We start from the raw sequence: 19,325 nt of genomic DNA, 5'->3' as shown, positions 1-19,325 counted from the left end.
TAAATTATATAAAAACTTGAGTGCCGCCACACAGTTATGTCAAAAATGAAACAAAGATAATTAAAGTCTTTGCTACTCTGAATGACTTCAGGAGTAGCCCTTGGGCTTTTGCAACTTTTTCCTTTTGTTACAGCTATGAAATCTGTAAGGTCTCTTTTTAATTTGTCCAAATTGTGCAGTGTTATTTTTAGATAAGGCTGTTCATCTGTAGGAGGTGATCCTTTTCATTACCATGTAACAAAAAGCTGTATGTAATTGCAATGCCAGAAACAGAGGCTGGTGGAAGATAGTAGTTAAAGTTCTTGTAGATAAATCTCTTAAGTGTACAGACTGAGTAGGCAACATCAACAGAAACCATGCTAAAGAATCCCTGGTTTGGTTTTTCTGAAACACCTCAGTATTTTCTTTTGTGAGAGGAGTAGCTGAATAAAGCTTTGATTCTGTGAAAGAGGAAATAGACATATTATTTTGTGTTTTTCTCCTAGTAAAGTGAACTTTTGGACTCCTAGTGTTGTGTGATGCTTTAGTTTATATTGGACAGGTTCAGGGAAACTGTAAAAATGAAAATTTTTTCATTCAAAATTATCTTGCTGCAGCACTCTTTTTTTTTTTTTTTTAAATCATATTGCTAATGATATTTGTGACTCTATCATGTCAGTGGACTACTGCTCCTGGAATTATGGTATATATAATTTGTTTCTTAAGAAGTACATAAAATACAGGTGTCATTACTAACTGCAATATCTGCTGCTATCATTATAAGACATTATAGTTGTGCATGTAAAGCTTATGATACTCAATGCACAAGAGGAGAAGGGTCTTTAATATTCTTAACATTTTTCAAGACGTAATTATGAAATTAGGTAGTTTATATCTGACTTGGCACTGAAATGTCAAGGGCAAAACTTACCATCTACTTTGGGAAGTTTACTTCTCCCTTAGATGATATTTAAAAGACAGTTGTATGGGGTTTAATTAGGTATGATATTAAAAAGTATTTAAATCTCCCATTCTACAATTGAAGGAAAAGAGATCATTTAAATCATAAAAGGGTACATTTCCTCAAAGGAATTACTGTTGGCTGTGTAGCTATCTGCAAGACAACTAGAATTACTAGTTCTATGATATCAAAAGATTGATACACTTGACTAATTAGGAAGCCAGTTGGGACTGGTGACAGCAGCCTCCAGCAGCTTGTGAAAGCTGATTTAAAGGTCCCATAGGAAGTGTCAATATTGAACAATATTTGTGACTCTTATGCTATCACTGTAACAATGTTGTATGCAACTTTTCCATGGCAATTTAAAAGATTTCTAAAATATTCGTGGTAGACTTTCATTTCTTAATCTTCTTATATGAACTTGGACAATATTATAGTGTGGGTACTAATAGCTAACTGCATAACTTGATAGAAAGTGTCAAAGTCAGCTGCTGATGCAAGCATGTAAAAAGAGAATTTGGAGCCTACTGAAGTTGTAGGAGTTTGAAAAACAGGCTTTCTACATGTTTTGAGCACAAAGAGTATTAACTATGAATGCTTTTATTTGCAGTGGTTAGCTTTTTTCAATACATCCATGTATACAGGAAAACTACCAGAGTTTTTTAATTCAAGTTTCAATCTACTCATTTTTTCTTCTGTGAACTATTTTGCATGTCAATGGAAGCACTAATCTATAATCCACTTTGTGACTACAGTATATTTCAGATAAGTATGAAAACCAGATAGTACCCATAAATATGTTACAGCTATGCTACAAGAAATTGTGGTTTTGCAACATTTCTCTTCCATTATTTTAAATATTTTTTTATTTATTTGATGAGCCTTTTTACAGTATAGCAGATTATACACCAGGATTTCTTTTTCTACTGGAGATAGTTAAGTTTTTAAAACAACTATGAAATCCGTAGTAGTCTTGGACAAGCTTGAAAGGAAAGAGATGACATACTGAAATAGGATTGAAAATTTTCTCCTGTTATTCCTCCTTCCTAAAACAAAGTTTGGAAACTCTTTTCCATAAACATTAATGGTATCATTTTGGAGACCGTGATACTATTCAATCTTTTTTGAATTGCTATAACCCAAAATGCTTATAAACTTTCCTCCAGCATTCATGACCTTAATGTAACTAATGGCTTGGTCTCAAAATTTTGTCCAGCATCGCTTTGGTTTGAAACTATTCACTGAGTGTTTTCATTCCAGACATTAGTATTTTAGAGAATTGCATGACATCAGATGGAAAAAGGAAAGTTAAAAAAAGAAACAGAAAAATTCCCAACAAACCAACAAGAAAAAAACTGCAACAATGAAAAACCCACCCCAAACAAACAAATAGGAAGCTGAAGGCAGTCTGAGTGATATTTTTTTTTTTTTTTGGTAAGGTGCATTCCAAACTATACTAATAACTGTGATAGTCCATTAGTTATAAGAGGGCAAACTTCAACCTTATAAAGCATGTTATACCAAACACAAAGCAGAAGAAAAAAACCCAAACTATATTTCAGCCTTCGTGTTTATTCTACAACTGCCAGATATATAAATGTTAGACAAAATTATGAAATATCTGCTGTTTTTCACTTTTCTTTTTGTGTATGGCTCTTTTGTGTAAGGTTGAAAACTAGTCTGGTAGTACAGAATATAAAGAAAAGAGAAGAACTAAGGGTTACTGTTCTCTGGGTAAAAAACTGGCTGGATGCCTGTACCCAAAGAGTGGTGGTGAATAGAGTTACATCCATTTGCAGGCCGGGCACTAGTGGTGTTCCCAGGGCTCAGTGTTGGGGCCAGTCCTGTTTGTTATCTTCATCAGTGAATGATCTGGATGAAGGAATCGAGTCAGTTTGCAGATTACACCAAGTTGGGCGACAGTGTTGATCTGCTGGAGGGTAGGAATGCTCTGCAGAGGGATCTGGGCAGGCTGGATCAGTGGGCTGGGGCCAGTTGTATGAGGTTCAGTAAGGCCAAATGCCAGATCCTGCACTTTGGTCACAACAGCCCCCTGCAGTGCTACAGGCTGGGGGCAGAGTGGCTGCAATGCTGCCCGTCGGAAAAGGACATGGGAGTGCTGATCAACAGCCAGATGAACATGAGCCAGCAGTATTGCCCAGGTGACCAAGAAGGCCAATGGTTTATATCAGAAATAATGTGACTGGCAGTACTAGGAAAGTGATTGTCCCTCTCTACTCAGCATCTTGTTGTATATACTAGGTAGTTTAGATCCTGATTTGCATAATTCACTATTAACAATAACTGCAGAATCATGTGATGTGGCCAACTCCTTGACTTAGGGAGTTTGGCCCAGTGGGGCATAATGAAATTTCTATTATGTAATTCTTTATTCCTCTATGGAGATTTTTCATCATATAGTCAATCCCTGGAGTTCTGTTCTTTGTCCTCCCATGCATACATACAACAGGGTAACAAGTTCAAAAAGCTAACATTTTCTGGTGTGTTTATTTGAGGAAATAAAAAGAGGGTGTTTAATGCTTGCATTTGGTTACCATCTCACAATAATATTCATAATTCTTTTGGGAATTATTATAGATGTGTGTATTATTACACATGATACTTGTGTAATTTGATGAGTAGAATTTTTCTGAACTACATCCATTATTTAATATCAACCAGAGGTTATTAAATGTGAGCAGAAAATGGCTTTTGATTAAAGCTACCTATGGATATCACTGTATACTATCCAGTCCAATATTGTTCACTCAGCTTCCTGCTGAGAAACAATTTCAACTCTTTATAACAATAACTGAAATGATCTTTTGTCTAATGTAGCAAATCATTTAAGGGACAGCTCTTGAAAGCTAACATCAGACATTATTTGCAGTTGTATAAAGTCAGTGAAATGAAAATATGAGTGAAATGACATTTCTCTTAAAACTATACTTGACTCTGAGTATAGAGAAAGAAGAATGTGAAATGAATGGAATAAAATTTGGCGTAGTTCAATCTATAGAAGATCAAATCTGTTGTGATTAATTGCAAGAGAGCAATTTGTCAATATTAAAACACTAGTTGAAGTTTGAAATAAATATTTTCTATAGTACCATTGCTACCTGTTATTGTTGCTTTTTATTGTTATTACTCTTTATGCTTCGATATTGCTATGGTAACCCAGAGGGTTCCTTCTCTCTCCATTACAGAAGGTGAGGAGACTGGAGTGATGGATAGCCTGTTGGAGGCCTTGCAATCAGGTGCAGCTTTTCGAGACCGAAGGAAAAGGACACCAAGGTCTAAAGGTGAATAGTCTATCTTAGATTTTATTTTCCAGAGAAACTTAAAAGCACTATGGGTCCAGTGCTCTAGAATTTAAATACTGTTGGATTTAATTCTTTCTTGCAATGCCAGTTTTCAGGGATGTTTCAGGGATGTTACTGTTACTGGTGTCAGTAACACTGAAAATGAATGTACTGAACTTATTAACCTGATCATTGTGACAAGACTTTTCAATACAGCCACATGTACTTTAGCTTTTTAGGGTTTATAGTTGTATGGGGGAATTAAAAGTTGTCTTGCTCCATAAGTGAGTCAAATTATTTCTCTGGTATATAACTGTCATTTATTCCTAGAAATACCTGATTTCTAATTGGTTCTGCTTAGTACTGTTACAATACTCCAGTAGCTTTCAAAGAGGTGTTTTATTTCCATTGTTTCCTTGCTTTTGCAGACATACCACAGAATCTCAGCCCAACCACACAGCGACCTGTTCTGAAAGCTTGTAACCATGGTAATGAACCATATTCTTGAATTGCATGCACTTCTTAGCTTAGCTTATGTAGTTGATCTGTGCTTTCAAGACTGCTGTGGGTTTTTTCAGTTTTGTACATTAATGGAGTACTTAACCATATTGGAACTTGCTTATTAAAAATCATTTGAATATTACATACTGAAACTATACTTACTGATTGCTTTGCAAAGCTCTTCTATCTTTTGTGGGGGATTTATTTATTTAAAATTTGATTATGTTTTTAAATGTAGTACTTTTATAATCCCTAAGAATTATGCACGGATTTTTTAAGGGATTATGGAAGTGTAATAAAAAACAGAGATGACAAATATTTTAAATATTACTAAGTGTTTATAGTATATACCAAATTGGAGAACTTTTTGCATTCGTTCTGTGTTTGTTTGTCTTGGTTTTCTTGATACTATAGTTGGAGTGGTATAAGCCATCGTTTACCAGTATAATTCAAAAGGGATGCTGTATCAACAAAATAATAGTAAATGTTTATTCTTAAGCTCCTAAACTATCTCACAATAGGCAGTAGGACTTGCTCATACGTGACAAGTTACAATGAAGGTGTGCATGCTTGTTAGCTTTGTTTGATAGATAGTCAACAGAATATTATTATATTTACTATGTGCTTAAAGAGTCCAGAGTGGCAGTTCTCAGTGGTTCATAACTAGTGGTCTCAGGAAGAAGTTTATATACCTATGTAAAGAAAAATTTCAATTTAAACTTACAGGAAAAAAAATTCTTTCTTAGTTTTTAAAGCAGAATGCATTATCCTTTGAATGCATTATCCTTTGATATTTAAATGCACTGTGGATTTATAAAGCAGATACCATAAAATTGATTATATTAATTACACCTCACATTTAAGTGTTTATTTCTTTAAGTGTCTGTAGCAAAAAAAACCAACAAAACCCAAAAAAACCCGGGAAACTTATTAAACACAAAATTGAAGAAAACAGAGCTGGAATGGCAGTTTAAAGGTAATTTATTCACTTAAAGGAATTTGATCAAAGAGGAATCAAGTATATTTGACAGGTACTTGTCTAGCACATAACATATTGATAGTTGAATAATGACTACAGAGCACATCTGAATTTGTCCTGTAAGTGTTTCTGCTTGTAAGAACAATTATATTATATATTTCTTCTTATCAACACCTTCCATCTAGCTAGCTGTCTGGACAGACAGTATAGTTTCCAGTCTTCAAACTAACTTCCTTTGGAAAAACATTATGGCCATGTTTTATGTTTCAAATTAAAAATCAAAAAACCAAAAACTAACACCACCCCCCTCCCAAGATTTTAATGCTGCAAAATCTTAGTCTGACCCATGAGCTGATTTGTGCTTCAGATGGGTATAATTTGGTGCTAAAGTTGGAAGTCCAGATATTTGATTTGGAGAGAAGAGTAAAAGTATACTTTTGGATTTTTTGATTTTTTTACCAAAGTCAGTTTTTGCATAGAGTATTTTATCTAATTCCAAGACATTTCAAAATTAATACAGATTTTCTTTCACCTGTCCTGTTAGTTCAGGAACAGGGCAGTACAACTCTGAGCTTGTTTTTAAGGAAATCATTAGTATGTTGACACTTGTCAACATATCTGTCAATGTTTCCTGACTCTTGTCACAATATCTATGTTACATCTTCCTGTGTTGACCCAAACAGAGGACTAAACCTGATGTAGATTATGGTGAGTTCATTTATCAAGGCCTTTCTTTTGCATTTTAATAGAAATATATGGTCATTAATGTTACATACTGTCTGGAATGAATACTACACCCCAAGTGTCAAAGTAAATTTTTGGATAATAATAATAATGTAAGTAATAACGTTACTGAAGTTAATGATGTGACCAGTCAAGGCAAGAATTATAATGATAAAATTTTCTGTTTCTGAGTTGAGCAATGTATGATATCAGGGGCTTTTCAGTATTATCTCTATATCATTTTTTCTTGCACTTCATATCTGATATAGATACATATGAAATAACCTATTCTTTCTATCTATATGTATATAATAAGTGATCAATACTATATATAATGGTTTATTACACAGACACTGTGTAAGCAAGAAGTCTGGGATTTCAGCTCACCTCAGAAAAATTAGGATATGTTATTAGACAGAAATATTGGCTTGGTCTTTTGTCAATTTGCTGTGTTTTTCCCAACCTAGAACTTCAAATGGATGCTAAATTTCTATCATGAAAAAAAGCCACTGACTTACTCTGAGATTAAAATATGCGGAGATTGCTGAAAGTCCTTAAGCAGCAGCAATTCAAGCACTTCTTTGCTTCTGTACTGGTTTTGGCTCTTTGGGCTAACTGGTAACTGGTTTGGTTACTGTTTGTTCCTCTGAGACTAACAGATCCACTTATAGTAGATATACTTTACTAGTGCACACTACAGATTCATACCTAGGATTCATCATATAGTCTAAAAGAATTACAAGCCATGACTTGAAATGTCTGTCATCTGAATTGTTCAGAGTGTAGCAATCTCTTTTGGGGAAATGCCATCAAATTCTAACTAATCTCCTCTGCTTCAAAACACAAACAAACCAAACTAACAAATTCTGGCTCAGTGTTTAAAGATATTTCCTTAAAAAGTGGACTCCAAATCAGACCCAAGCATAGATGGTGTTATAACCCCAGCAGGCAACTAAGTACCACGCAGCCAATCGCTTTATCCTCTCTGGTGGGATGGGGAGGAGAATTGGAAAAAGGTAAAACCCATGGATTGAGAAAAGAACAATTTAATAATTCAAATAAGTAATAGTAATGAAAAGAAGAGGGAAGAAGAGGAATAAAACACAAGAGAAAAAAGTGATGCGCAACACAATTGCTTGCCACTGTGGACTGATGCCCAGCCAGTCCGCCAGCAGAGATTAGTGGCTCCCAACCAACTCCTCCAGTTTATATGCTGAGCCTGATACCATATGGTATGGAATAGCCCTTTGGCCAGTTCAGGTCAGCTGTCCTGGTGATATGGTTTGAAGCTGGCTCCCTACCAAGTCTCCAAACCTTACCACAAGAAGTCCTGTCCCCCCCTTCCCCCCCACCAAACCTCAGGGAGAAGAGGGAGAAAAACAACTAAGAAAACCCGAAACAAGAGAGAGACAGCTAAAGTGATATATATAAATATATTTACACTTATGTTACAGTTATATACAATTGAAATATATACAATTTCACAAGGGAAAGGGAAGGGGGAAGGGAAAAGGAACAAAACCAAAATAAAATATATATATATATCCCGATTAGTGGCCCAATATCTAACAACTAAAAGAGTTAGCAAAGAAATATCTCACTACTCTCCTTGGGACAACCGAGAGTCGCTCCGGAATGATCGCCGGCAACCTCTGTCTCCCAAGGTTGGCAAAGCCTAACCAGGCCTCGCTCCCCAGCACGGCAGACTCAACAGCAGGGAACCTGCACCTCCAAGCCGCCGGAAGGAAAGAGAGCGAAGGCCTCTCCTCCTTTATTCTTATAGTCTGGCTTACGTAAAAATCGTAGGGAATACTGGGTAAATCTGGGCACTTCCTTGGTTACAAACTGGTCACCAAGGAAGGCCTAGCCCAAACCACCACACCTGGCTATGCTCACTGCCAGCTTCTTGTGCTGCGCTCATTGGCAGAGCATGGGAACCTGAAAAGTCCTTGACTTAGAGTAAACTCTACTGAGCAACAACTGTAACATCAGTGAGTTATCAATGTTGATGCCTTAAGGTCCGTCTAGTTTTTTGATTTTTCTAATTTTTATAAGCTTTGTAAGTAGTTACATAGCAGAAGTAGATTTAGAAGCAGCAGCCTTTATTCCCTTACCCTTAGCACAGAAGCAACATATATTTTCAACCCTATTACCCCATTCCATTCTCCCCATATCAATTCTACCCCCTGAATTCCAGTAGAAATGTTTAATCTCTCTTTAAGATAGGCCTGTTCTGTTTGGAGAATGCTTGTACCTTGGCCTAAACCGCAAGAGTACAGTCAAGAACTGGGTGAATATATGCCCCCTGTACCCCAAAGAAGATGAAGATTGATGAAGAGGTGGTCTTAGAGACCCCAGCCCCAGTTCCCAAGGGGTGTGACTGAGGGTGGTCCAGGCAAAAGCCACAGTGTGGGAAAACCTCAGATTGGACAAGCAGTATTATAAATTGTAACATCTGAGACACGGGGGTGCGTGTATCTGGTAGTCTTATGTCTCAGAGGCACTAATTAAAACCCTTTCCTTATCTCACCTTCGAAACTAAATTGTCTCAGAGTTTTTTTCTCCCTGAATTTTCTTTCATCGTTCTTATACTCAGTGCAAAACAGAGCACTGTACAAGCTACTGGGAAGAAAATTAACTGTATCACACGTGAAACCGGGACAGGAAACTAGAGATCAGTGGCTCCATGCCTTAGAGTTTCCTTTAACTAAATGGACTGCTTAAGAAAAAAAGAAGAACAGTAAATTTAATGAAATGCTAGGTATTGGTGGGCCATTTTTCTCTTCATGATCTGTTGAGCTCCTCAGAAAGCTCTGGTAGTGTTCAGCTGATACTTCTGATTACAAAGGGGTAGTGGTTCTCATGCTACATCCCAGGGTAGCCTATTAGGTGTGATATTTTATTTTCAGTCCTACTCTTCTTTTATTGAATAGATAACCTCTTTCTAACATGGTATGTAGGTTTTGTCAAGTTTAAATCTGCTCTATTTTTGTGATCAGAATTACCAATTGTATTGTTAATGCTTGTGACAGGACCCATCGAGTCAGATTATTTCTTGTGGAGAAAAAGTCTTGCTGCATAACTAACATGAATAATATACATTTGGAATTGCTGAATCTTGGAAACGTTCTAACACCTTTAGAATGCAAATAATATACACTAGATTTTAATTGACATAGATAAGATTGGTATGTTTTGTTCCCATTCACAGTGCTTTGTATTTTTAAATTAACAACTATATACATCTCTGTACAAAACTACCTGTAAAGGTTACAGTTTGCTTTAACTGCAAAGGACCATAGACTACATGAGATATTATGGTGTACTCTTTTGCTGTAATTCCCATTCAGAGCACTGTGTGACACAAGTAGAATATCGGTATAGTTTTAATGTTGTACTAATAGAGGACCTCTTTTATTTTTTTAGGAAGCAGAAGAAAGCACTTAATTTTCAATGATTGGGATTTTGCACATTAGAACATTATTTCAAGCAGCTAATAGCTATGGCTGATCTGAGTTTATCAATTATTTACAACAACAGTCAAGGAATATTTGCAGCTTGCACGTTTATTTCAAGCTACTTAAGTTCAAATACACAGAGCAGCATATCCAAGACAGTGCAGAGCTCACTGCAGCACAGAAAGCTGCATTATTCACTAATTTTTCAGTAAGGTTTTGCAACCTGCATCAAATTTTCTGCTGCTATGGCTACACATTTCTTTGCAGTAACATTAACCAAGTTAATGTTACCTGAATTGCATGAATACAAATTCAAGATGCAACTTTGATTGCATATATACACATACCTTAAATGCAGCAGAAAGTGTTCATCTTTACAGGCAGATTGTATTCAAAATCCTTTGAGTAAAGAAAACCTGTAATAAAATGAAAGTAAAAACAAAGCATGTTGCTTTTTGGAGCTGCAAAGGTTGAAAGAAATCTTTGACTTTTATGATAAGAGATAGTTGTAATTACTATAGCTGCTTGTTCAGTAAATCTATACACAATAGAATAATTTTCATGTCACATGTAGTCTGAAGCATTTAAAGACCTCTGTATAATAAAATCCTTGTGAACAATATCATTCTGTCCCAATTAAGCAAAAGAAAACCTTTTTTTCATGTTCCTTGGGTTCTTTTCATCTCGTATTTGTAATAGAACTATCATCTGATATTCATATTAGTGTCTCTGCTACCTTATATTTGACAATTGTAGCTGACAGTGAGCTCAAGCTCATCTTAGTTCTTGAAACTGACAGTGTGACCATGTAGAGGTCACATTTATTTCATCATTGCTGTATATGACAGCAAACTGTGATTGGCATTTCAACCTAATATTTCCTTAAGTCTGTTTCTGTTTCTGTCTTTTCCTCCACCGTATGTAGTGAATGTTAGGAAGTACCTAACACTGGAGAAGCTATGAAACCCATGAAGATAACTTTTTACCCAAAACATGTTAGTAGTAAAGATACTTTTTTGAGCATTACCAGTTCTTTGCAGCAGATACTGCTTTGAAGGCACTATACCCGTTAGCCTTGTAATCTAGAAACATCAGTACCTCTGGTGGAGAAAATTTTTGTAAGGCTTTGTAAAGTTTTACTCAATAGACAAGTTTCCTCAGCAGAAAAATTGGAATATCCGATGGTGCTGTTATGAAATGAAAACATTTAATAGGATTTCTTTAAAAAATGGTTTTCAGTTGTTGCCATTTTAAGACCAAAGCTTCACTTCAATATTGACTTCATAGGTCAAGTAAAATTGCTGCTTATTCTAACAGAAATAATTCCCCTGAAACCATCTGCACTGTTTATAATAAAGAGTTTTTTCCTAGAGCAGACAGCAGAGTTCAAAGAAACTGACCATAAAAGTCAATTTTGTATCTTTGGGGAAAAAAAAAAAAAACAGACAAGGAAAGTGAATTTACACATTTTTATTTCTTTGTTTAGAACTCTTTCTTTATTGCCATAGTTGCAAACACATGCAGTCACAAAGATGTCCCTGAAGAATTTACATTCCAAAATATCTAGGAAAAAGATTAATTTTGACGCAGAGTTTTTAGGATCTTTTTTAGTAATCTTTCAGTCATGTAATTTAATGAAGAAAGTATCAAATTCAGAAGGGATGATAGCCAGAAAGAAGAGTTTGGAATGAAAAATTAGATATTTTGATTTTTTTTTCAGGCTTTTTCTAACAAAATACCCTTCATAATAAAGACTGACATAAAAAGATGGATAAAACTCTCATTTATTTATTCATTTATTTATTTAAAAATGGTGAATGCTGAAAAATGGATGAAGGCTCTGTTAAGAATTGAAAAGGGTACTTCAAATTAGTCGTAATTGCATATTAGTACTGTGAAAATACTGATATAGACAGAAAGAAAATGTTATCTTCCCCTTAGTATAAGCTAAACACACACTATCAACCTTAGCACTACGTGTATTTAGAAAAGGCGAAGAGGAATTGTAGTCCGACAAAAAATGTCTTGTGAGATTTCTCTTATCAACTCTCATGAGTAAGGTGGCACGCATATCCTCCACTCTGTGTCTTATCATAAAGAATTATATGTGAACATAATATAGACATAAAACAGAACCAAAGCTTTTTAAGAGTAAAAATTTTAAGTACCACCTTGAGACAAGGTGGACCTTATAACGGGGCTTTTTCCCCAGAGGTTTGACAACTTCATTCCTAAAGTGCGACACTTTGAAGATGTCAAATTAGGCACTCAGGAGAGCTAATTGCTTTTGTAAATATCTTGTCAGTGTTCATTGGTACTAGTTGAATAAGACCGCTTCTCTCATGGGAGGCAAGGACATTTTCTGCAAGATAAGAACTGTAGCAAAAAGGTGACATTTGAAAGCAGTGACACTGTATATTCTATAATTGCACATACAGTAAATGTCAGCTTCATAATCATCTAGGTAGGTAACCAGATTTCCAAAAGCTACAGTGGGCAAGTTACATTTTCAGCAGACTGCTTTGAATATATATCAGTGGAAAATCTTAAATCTGCAAAGGGAGATGTAATTTACCAACAATTTACCTATATTTGTCTTTTCATTGTTTAGTCACGCAGAACTTCCCATTCAAAGACAATTACCGAGTTTGTATGTATAGCAAAGAGATTCTGTCACTTCTCAGAGTACCTTTCAAGTCTCTTCTGTATTTGTTAAACAAGATTTTAGGTATAAATTTGCCAGTCTCTTTCGCTTCTGTTTTCTGAATGTTAAGAACAAGTACTATCTAAACTCGTGCCTCATTCTTCAGAGGCTTCTAGAAATTTGATCTGAATAGAATAAATGATGCAACTGTTCACTGAACAACAGCCATAAAACTCTTTGTAATGTGGCAGGTTTTAATATATATATAACATATACATATCTGTCTTCTTAAAGGGGTTATCTTTCTCTAAAAAAAAACACAAACAAGCCACAAGTGACATATTAGGTGGGAAATTTTTGTCAGCTAGATATTAGAAATGAGTTTTCTCTAGTTAAAGACTTCACTGGGGATGAAATCTGAGATAGGAACAGTGTATGATTCCTGACCTGAGTCTGACTCAATAGATGACTGTTGTGTATTTCCATGATACATGACTAAGGCAAAATCTGCATCAATAACCCAGCAAAATAATCTGAAGCCCCCAGAAACCCTTTTGTGGTGGAGATCATGAGTGGTAAAGGAAGGAAATGCAGGGGCCAAATGCAGCTCTTGCATGAACGGCAGGAAGAAAGGTTCAGACTTCCACTGAACGATCTGGAGTAGTGTGAGGTAGTTGGACTTGCAACCCCTCTGCTCTTATGCTGATGTAGCTTACAAATCCAAGATGAGAAGCTGCAGTTAAAGTATTTTCAGGAAAGAATATTTGGATTTTGGAAGATATGGGGCTAATCAATCTATTCACTTTCAGCATACACTGTGAAGTAGTTTGACTCTTGTTTTTGTCATGGTGATGTGTGGGTTTTTAAAAAAAAAAAACAAACCAAAAAACCAAGTTTTTAAAGCAAGATTGTTTTAACCAAACAGAAAAATTAGGCGAAGTCTGTGCAATTTCCTAGAAGACTTTACTTCCATGAGGATAAGTAGTCTGTCCTTCTTTCTTTCTTTGAAAGACTGTAACTGTCTAGTTAGTAGCATGGTCTTTCTGTTACCATATTTTGTCACAGTATCTTAAAAAGAACACTTATTTTGTAATGGTGAAGTTTTTAATTTTGAGGGGGGGGGGAAGTTTTTATCATGCTTTTTTGTCTCCCGATATTATCTATTTCCATATAGTGGTGAAATAAAAAAAAACAAAACCTCTTACCTGACCCTACAAACTTGACCATATTTGCCTTAGGTTTTAAAAAATCTAAAGAATGGGATTTGAAAAACTTAGAGTGAATTTATTCTGCGCTATTCAAACTTGCTGTTCTTGATTTTCTCTCTCCTTGTGGCATAACAAAACGATAAAGTAAGAAATTGAAAAGATAACATCAGGAATACTTAGTGTCATAAACAGGGAAATGGAATGAAATCTCAGCAGACTTTCAGCATTGGCAAATAATTATTCTAGAGGTTTTTCTTTTTATCTGTTTTCTTAGGCTTTAAGCTTGTATTTGAAAAGAGATGAGTGTACATGGTGTGTTAGAATACAGTGCACATAAAAATGCTTGAATTAGCTGTGGACAGTCTATTTTTTGTGCTTGAAGCAAGATAGCTTGTAGGAACAAATTTGGATATCACAGCCCAGTTTCAGGGTTTTGAAAGAGATTTGGATATCTGTGTACAGCACCTAATCGAGCTATGGCAGTTTTAGAACTGTGTCCAAGAATGTGGCAGGAATCATCAGCCTTCCCCATCCAATATGAGTATTTGAATCACTAGATGCAGTAACATTTATTATTTGTGGTGGTACTCTGTGGGCAGAGGAGCTAATGAACCGAAGGGAATTTTCCAGGGATACTGAAAACATGGTTTAAATCCTCTCCCTGTGGGAATAATAGAATCTTGATGAACCAGATTTAAACACAGCTGAACGAGAGCTTTCATTGCCAAGGTTAACTTTGGCACCTAAATTTTACTGGTCTTTTAGTTTGGTAACTTAATAACAACAGAATAAATTACTATCAGAGTTGGGTAACTTAACTGAAAGGCAGTTACTATACTGCCTTTAGATACTAATAGATACTATTAGTAATACTATAGTAATATTATTAGTAATACTAAAATAATACTATAGATATGCATTAGCCAGAGAAATAAGTCTTGAAGGTGGTGATCTTCTAGTTGTTTTTTCTCACCTCTGGGGAAAGGATCAGAATATAAAACCTATTAATACATAAAGGCTTCTGCTTTTATAGCTTTGTATAAGGTTGGCATTTTGTGTTTGTTTGGGTTTTTTTTACTATAGTCATAATTACATTTGGTAATTATTTTTTTAATGTTTCCTTGGTTTCAAAAGGAGAGATTAATCCCCAAATACTCTCTTTCAATTCCTTGTCAAAATTGCTTTCTTTTCTGTGCATAAGCACAGAAGCATTTATCTGAGGGCATATTCTTATTTCAGTGGGTGCATTTTATTGCTGTCATTACCAGAGAAGGTGGACTGAATATATTTTTTCTTCCTACATTCTAAAATGTAAATATTTCCTTTGATCCATCTTTTCCAAGAGAAAGTGAACTTTATGTCTAATCTTTCACTGTGCCATCACTAGCTCAAGAACTGGCTGAATCAATCTGATGATTCCAAACCTGCCGATTAACTCGGATGAACATGATGCCAAGTTAGGCAATTAGCCTGATGTAGGAGCTTGGGGAGGACTTTGTTACATTTTGGTCAGTATTTATAAAATGAAGTAACATTAAATGATAACTGCATCAAAAGAAATGCTACAAGCTGATAGACTGCCCTATCCTTTCCTCTGATCCTACACCTTTTTTTTTTGGTGGGAGAGGGAGTGGAGAATGGCTTTGGTTTTGGTTTTCATAGAATCATTAAGGTTGGAAAAAATTTCTAAGATCATCGAGTTCATTCTTTGACTGAACACCGCCATGCCAACTAAACTATAACACTAAGTGCCACATTCAGTCGTTTCTTGAACACTTCCAAGCATGATGATTCTACCACCTTCCTGGGTAGCCCATTAAAAGCTTAACCATCCTTGCAGTGAAGAAATTCTTCCTGATGTCCAACCTGAAGCTAATCTGGTGCAACTTGACCCTATCTCCTTTTGTCCTGTCACTAGTTGCCTGGGAGAAGATATTGACCCTCAACTCCTCACAGCCTCCTTTTAGGTAGTTGTAGGGAGTGATAAGGTCTACTATGAGCCTCCTTTTCTTCACACGAAACAACCCCAGCTCCCTCAGCCACTCCTCGTATGACTTACTCTCTAAACCCTTCACCAACTTTGTTGCACTTCTCTGAACACACTCCAGCACCTCAATGTCTTTTTTTGTAGTGAGGGGCCCAGAACTGAACACAGTATTTGAGGGTACACTGCTGGCTCATGTTCAACTGGATGTTGACCAGCACCCCCAGGTCCTTTTCCACTGAGCCTCTTCCCAACCCTTCTTCCCCCAGCCTGTAGCATTGCAGGGGGTTGTTGTGACCCAAGTGCAGGACCTGGCACTTTACCTTATTGAACCACATGCAGTTATTCTCAATCCGTCAATCCAGCCTGTTCATATCCCTCTGCAGAGCCTTCCAGCCCTCCAGCAGATCAGCACTCCCACCCAGCTCGGTGTCATCCTCAAACTAACTGAGAATGCGCTTGATCCCCAGATCATCAATGAAGACATTAAACAGGACTGGCCCCAATACTGAGCCCCAGGGAGCACCACTAGTGAGTGGCTGCCAATTGGATTTAGTTCCATTCACCAGCACTCTCTGGGCCCGGCCATCCAGCCAGTTTTTAACCCAGTGAAGAGTGTACCTGTCCAAGCTCTGGGCTGCCAGCTACTCCAGGAGAATGCTGTGGGAGACACTATTGAAGATTTTACTGACGACTGGGGAGACTACATCCACAGCCTCATTGGTCAACTGGTCATGAAAGGAGATCAGACTGGACAAGCAGGACCTGCCTTTCCTAAACCCATGCTGGCTGGGCCTGACCCTCTGGTTGTCCTGGATGTGCTATGTGATTGCACTCAAGATAATCTGTTCCATAACCTTCCCCAACATCGAGGTCAGGCTGACAGACCTGTAGTTCCCAGGATCCTCCTTTTGACCCTTCTGGTAGAAGGGCAAAATTTGTCCCAATTTACATTGTTTGGTTCTTAAACTGAGATCTCCAAGCTCTGCTTTGCAGGCATCTACAATTGCAGTGAAAAGTAGGATCAAAGCACTAAACACATAAAGTGCTCTATAACGTTAATTACTCTGGGATATCAGATATTAAGCATTTTTAACTGACCTCCAGAATTAATCTATGTATTTAATCTCTTGATGAGATGAAATACCTAATAAAAAAAAATGCACAGTTTAGGGTGTTTAGGCTCCTTGTAGTGAATAGAAAGAAGCACATGCCCATCTTAGACAGGAATTAGCTTATATGAACTGTTAAAAGTCAGTGAGTTCAGGCCTCTAATTTAAAGTGCTTGAGGCTGAGAGACCTGATAAGGTTTCTCCATGTTTTAGTTCTCTGTCTATAATAAAGTTAATAAAACAGGGCACAGCATACTCAACACTGCAGATAAAACAATAGCTTGAATAGCTGCTCTTAAAGTTAGTATTCTGTCCTGGGCAACAAATGATACAAGTGCTTCTGAGGGGGGAAAAAAAAGTAATTCTCTAACATGCATACGTAGAAAATTTACATTAAATTTGAATAACTAACTTAGTCATGCCTCCAAATTCTAGTACTTTGAGACTCAGCTCTTTTCCTTTACTAAAGAGTGTGTTTGTGTAATTTGTATTACACTGCTAGCTGCAATGATAATATTTTTGAGTGTACTCATGTTTCATTAGACTAGCTGGATTAAAAGTAAATGAATCAGTACTGTGGCTTTAAATTATGCAACCTTTGTGGTGAGTTCATAATTTCAGCACCGATCAGCGTAAATCAGGATTGGTGTATGAGTAGTTGCAAACTCTGTTCTGACTATTCGGCACAGAATAAAAAGTACTTTGCTATCAAGTAATCCCTAGTTTTATAATTGTACTGTAGATGGTAGTCTTCCCCTTTCTCTAAGAAATATAAAATAATTTTAATTCTATGTGATCCATCATCAGGCAACTACTCAAAAAAGTAACGTTCTTAAATGCTCTCAAATGTCCGGTAGCAAAAATAAATGAAGGGCAGAGTGCATTAAGGGATTTCCAGTTGTGTCTCACAGGGCAGAGAAAACTGCTGTGAGAGAGCTCTTGGGAAAGCTCCTACTCTTGCTGCCTTTAGCAGTAGTTTCCTGACTAATCAGTCTCCAAGCTTACCCCAGTGCTTTAAGTCTGTTCTTTCTCTGTTGCCAACTGCTGACTGAAAACAGGACACAGCCAATTACTCTCTGCTGAGTTTACCCAGTCTCTGTTTATCCACCTAACAGCAGTTGCTCCAAGATCATTTTATTGAAAACTTGTTATGTAGTGAGATCTCCTATTATAAAATGTTAGATTTGTTTCAGTGGGGTCAAAAATACATGAATCTTACTGTCTAATATTGGATTATATTTTTTGGAATAGTTGCATCCTATGGGACAGAAAACAAAGCATGCTCAGGTGGAATTAATTTCTTCCTTTTCCACATTCCAGTGCCTGTCAATTAAAAAAGGTTTACCTTCATTATTGAAAATTAAAAAATAAACTGTTATGACTATCTTTAATTGAGGATACTACTAGCAGTGTTCCAATTTCTTGGTTTGGGGTCTGATCTTCTTTCATGAATCTTTTTTCTCCTTTTCTGTTTATATCTGAAGCTGTATGAGTGATACCTCACTATAATGATAGTTTTACTTGTTCACAACCACATCTTGTTGCATCGTTATTCTAAGCCCATCTTTCTTACTCATCTATCAGTGCTATGGCACATCAGCACATTCAACAGTACCACTTAACTATTGTATAAAACATTTTACTCCTTCTTCAGTCTGTAACTGCAGATTTAGCCTAACAAAAAGGGCATTTTTGACCTGTGCCAATAAACTATAAAATGTACTGTGGCCTAAATGAGAATATTACTTATTATAGAAGTCTTTTACATTCACATTAGTAACAAAGCTGTGGTGAAATTTTGCATGTTGAAGGAACTAAATAACCAGAAAGCCTGCAAAGGCATCTCCAGCTAACATTTTCTGGGAAAGCTATAGTAACCCAAAATGCAGTATACATTTATTATTTTTCTAATAACTGAAAGTGCAAAGAGATGCATTAAAAAAATTTTATTCCAACTACTTAAGAGAAAGCTAAATGAGAGGCAGGTCAGCAATAACTTCATGTACTGTCCAAACTTCATAAAATATTGTTAAATAGCCATACAGTTTACATCCTTTCAAAGATCTGGAGAAAAGGTGGTGGGGTGGGATTCAAACATCATACACTTAGATCTCCCATCCAAAACTGCCTGTCATTCAGAATCTGGATTTGTTCAGATATTACTATAAGATGCACTTTAAGCTCTGCTAGCTGTGGGATTGCACCGTACAATCCAAAACAATTTGCTTTGTCTGTGCTTCTACAATGCCAGTGCACTTGTAGTTGTGGGGTATGTTTTCTTATACTTAGTACTTCTTTGCTTTTGATTTAGCCCATTTGAAAAAAAAATCACCAAACAAACAAGAATTGCTTATTACCTTTAGTTTGAAAATTTTTATTCCCTTAGCCTTCATTGACATAGTGAAAGTTATTTCAATGTTTACAGATAAATAATACTATTCTGCAAGTGATAAAAGAACTTATTTGGTCAAGAA

At 36.2% G+C, this 19,325-nt stretch overlaps 1 protein-coding gene across 1 annotated transcript in view; it reads left to right on the top strand.

The window, feature by feature from the left end:
• The window catches only part of DIAPH3 (diaphanous related formin 3), a 204,700-nt gene that overhangs the window by 140,021 nt on the left and 45,354 nt on the right, over nucleotides 1-19,325 (top strand). Inside the window, exons 26-27 of the mRNA XM_051778911.1 lie at nucleotides 4,147-4,242; nucleotides 4,671-4,730. Of these exons, the coding sequence (XP_051634871.1) occupies nucleotides 4,147-4,242; nucleotides 4,671-4,730 (156 nt within the window). The remainder of the gene's footprint in view (nucleotides 1-4,146; nucleotides 4,243-4,670; nucleotides 4,731-19,325) is intronic.

The sequence above is a fragment of the Manacus candei genome, unplaced genomic scaffold (genome assembly GCF_025592945.1).
Source record: "Manacus candei isolate 608988 ecotype Guabito, Panama unplaced genomic scaffold, ASM2559294v1 h1tg000014l, whole genome shotgun sequence".
Classification (NCBI taxonomy): domain Eukaryota; kingdom Metazoa; phylum Chordata; class Aves; order Passeriformes; family Pipridae; genus Manacus; species Manacus candei.
The sequence above is the reverse complement of the archived record's forward strand: the minus strand, read 5'-3'. Positions and strand labels throughout refer to the sequence as shown.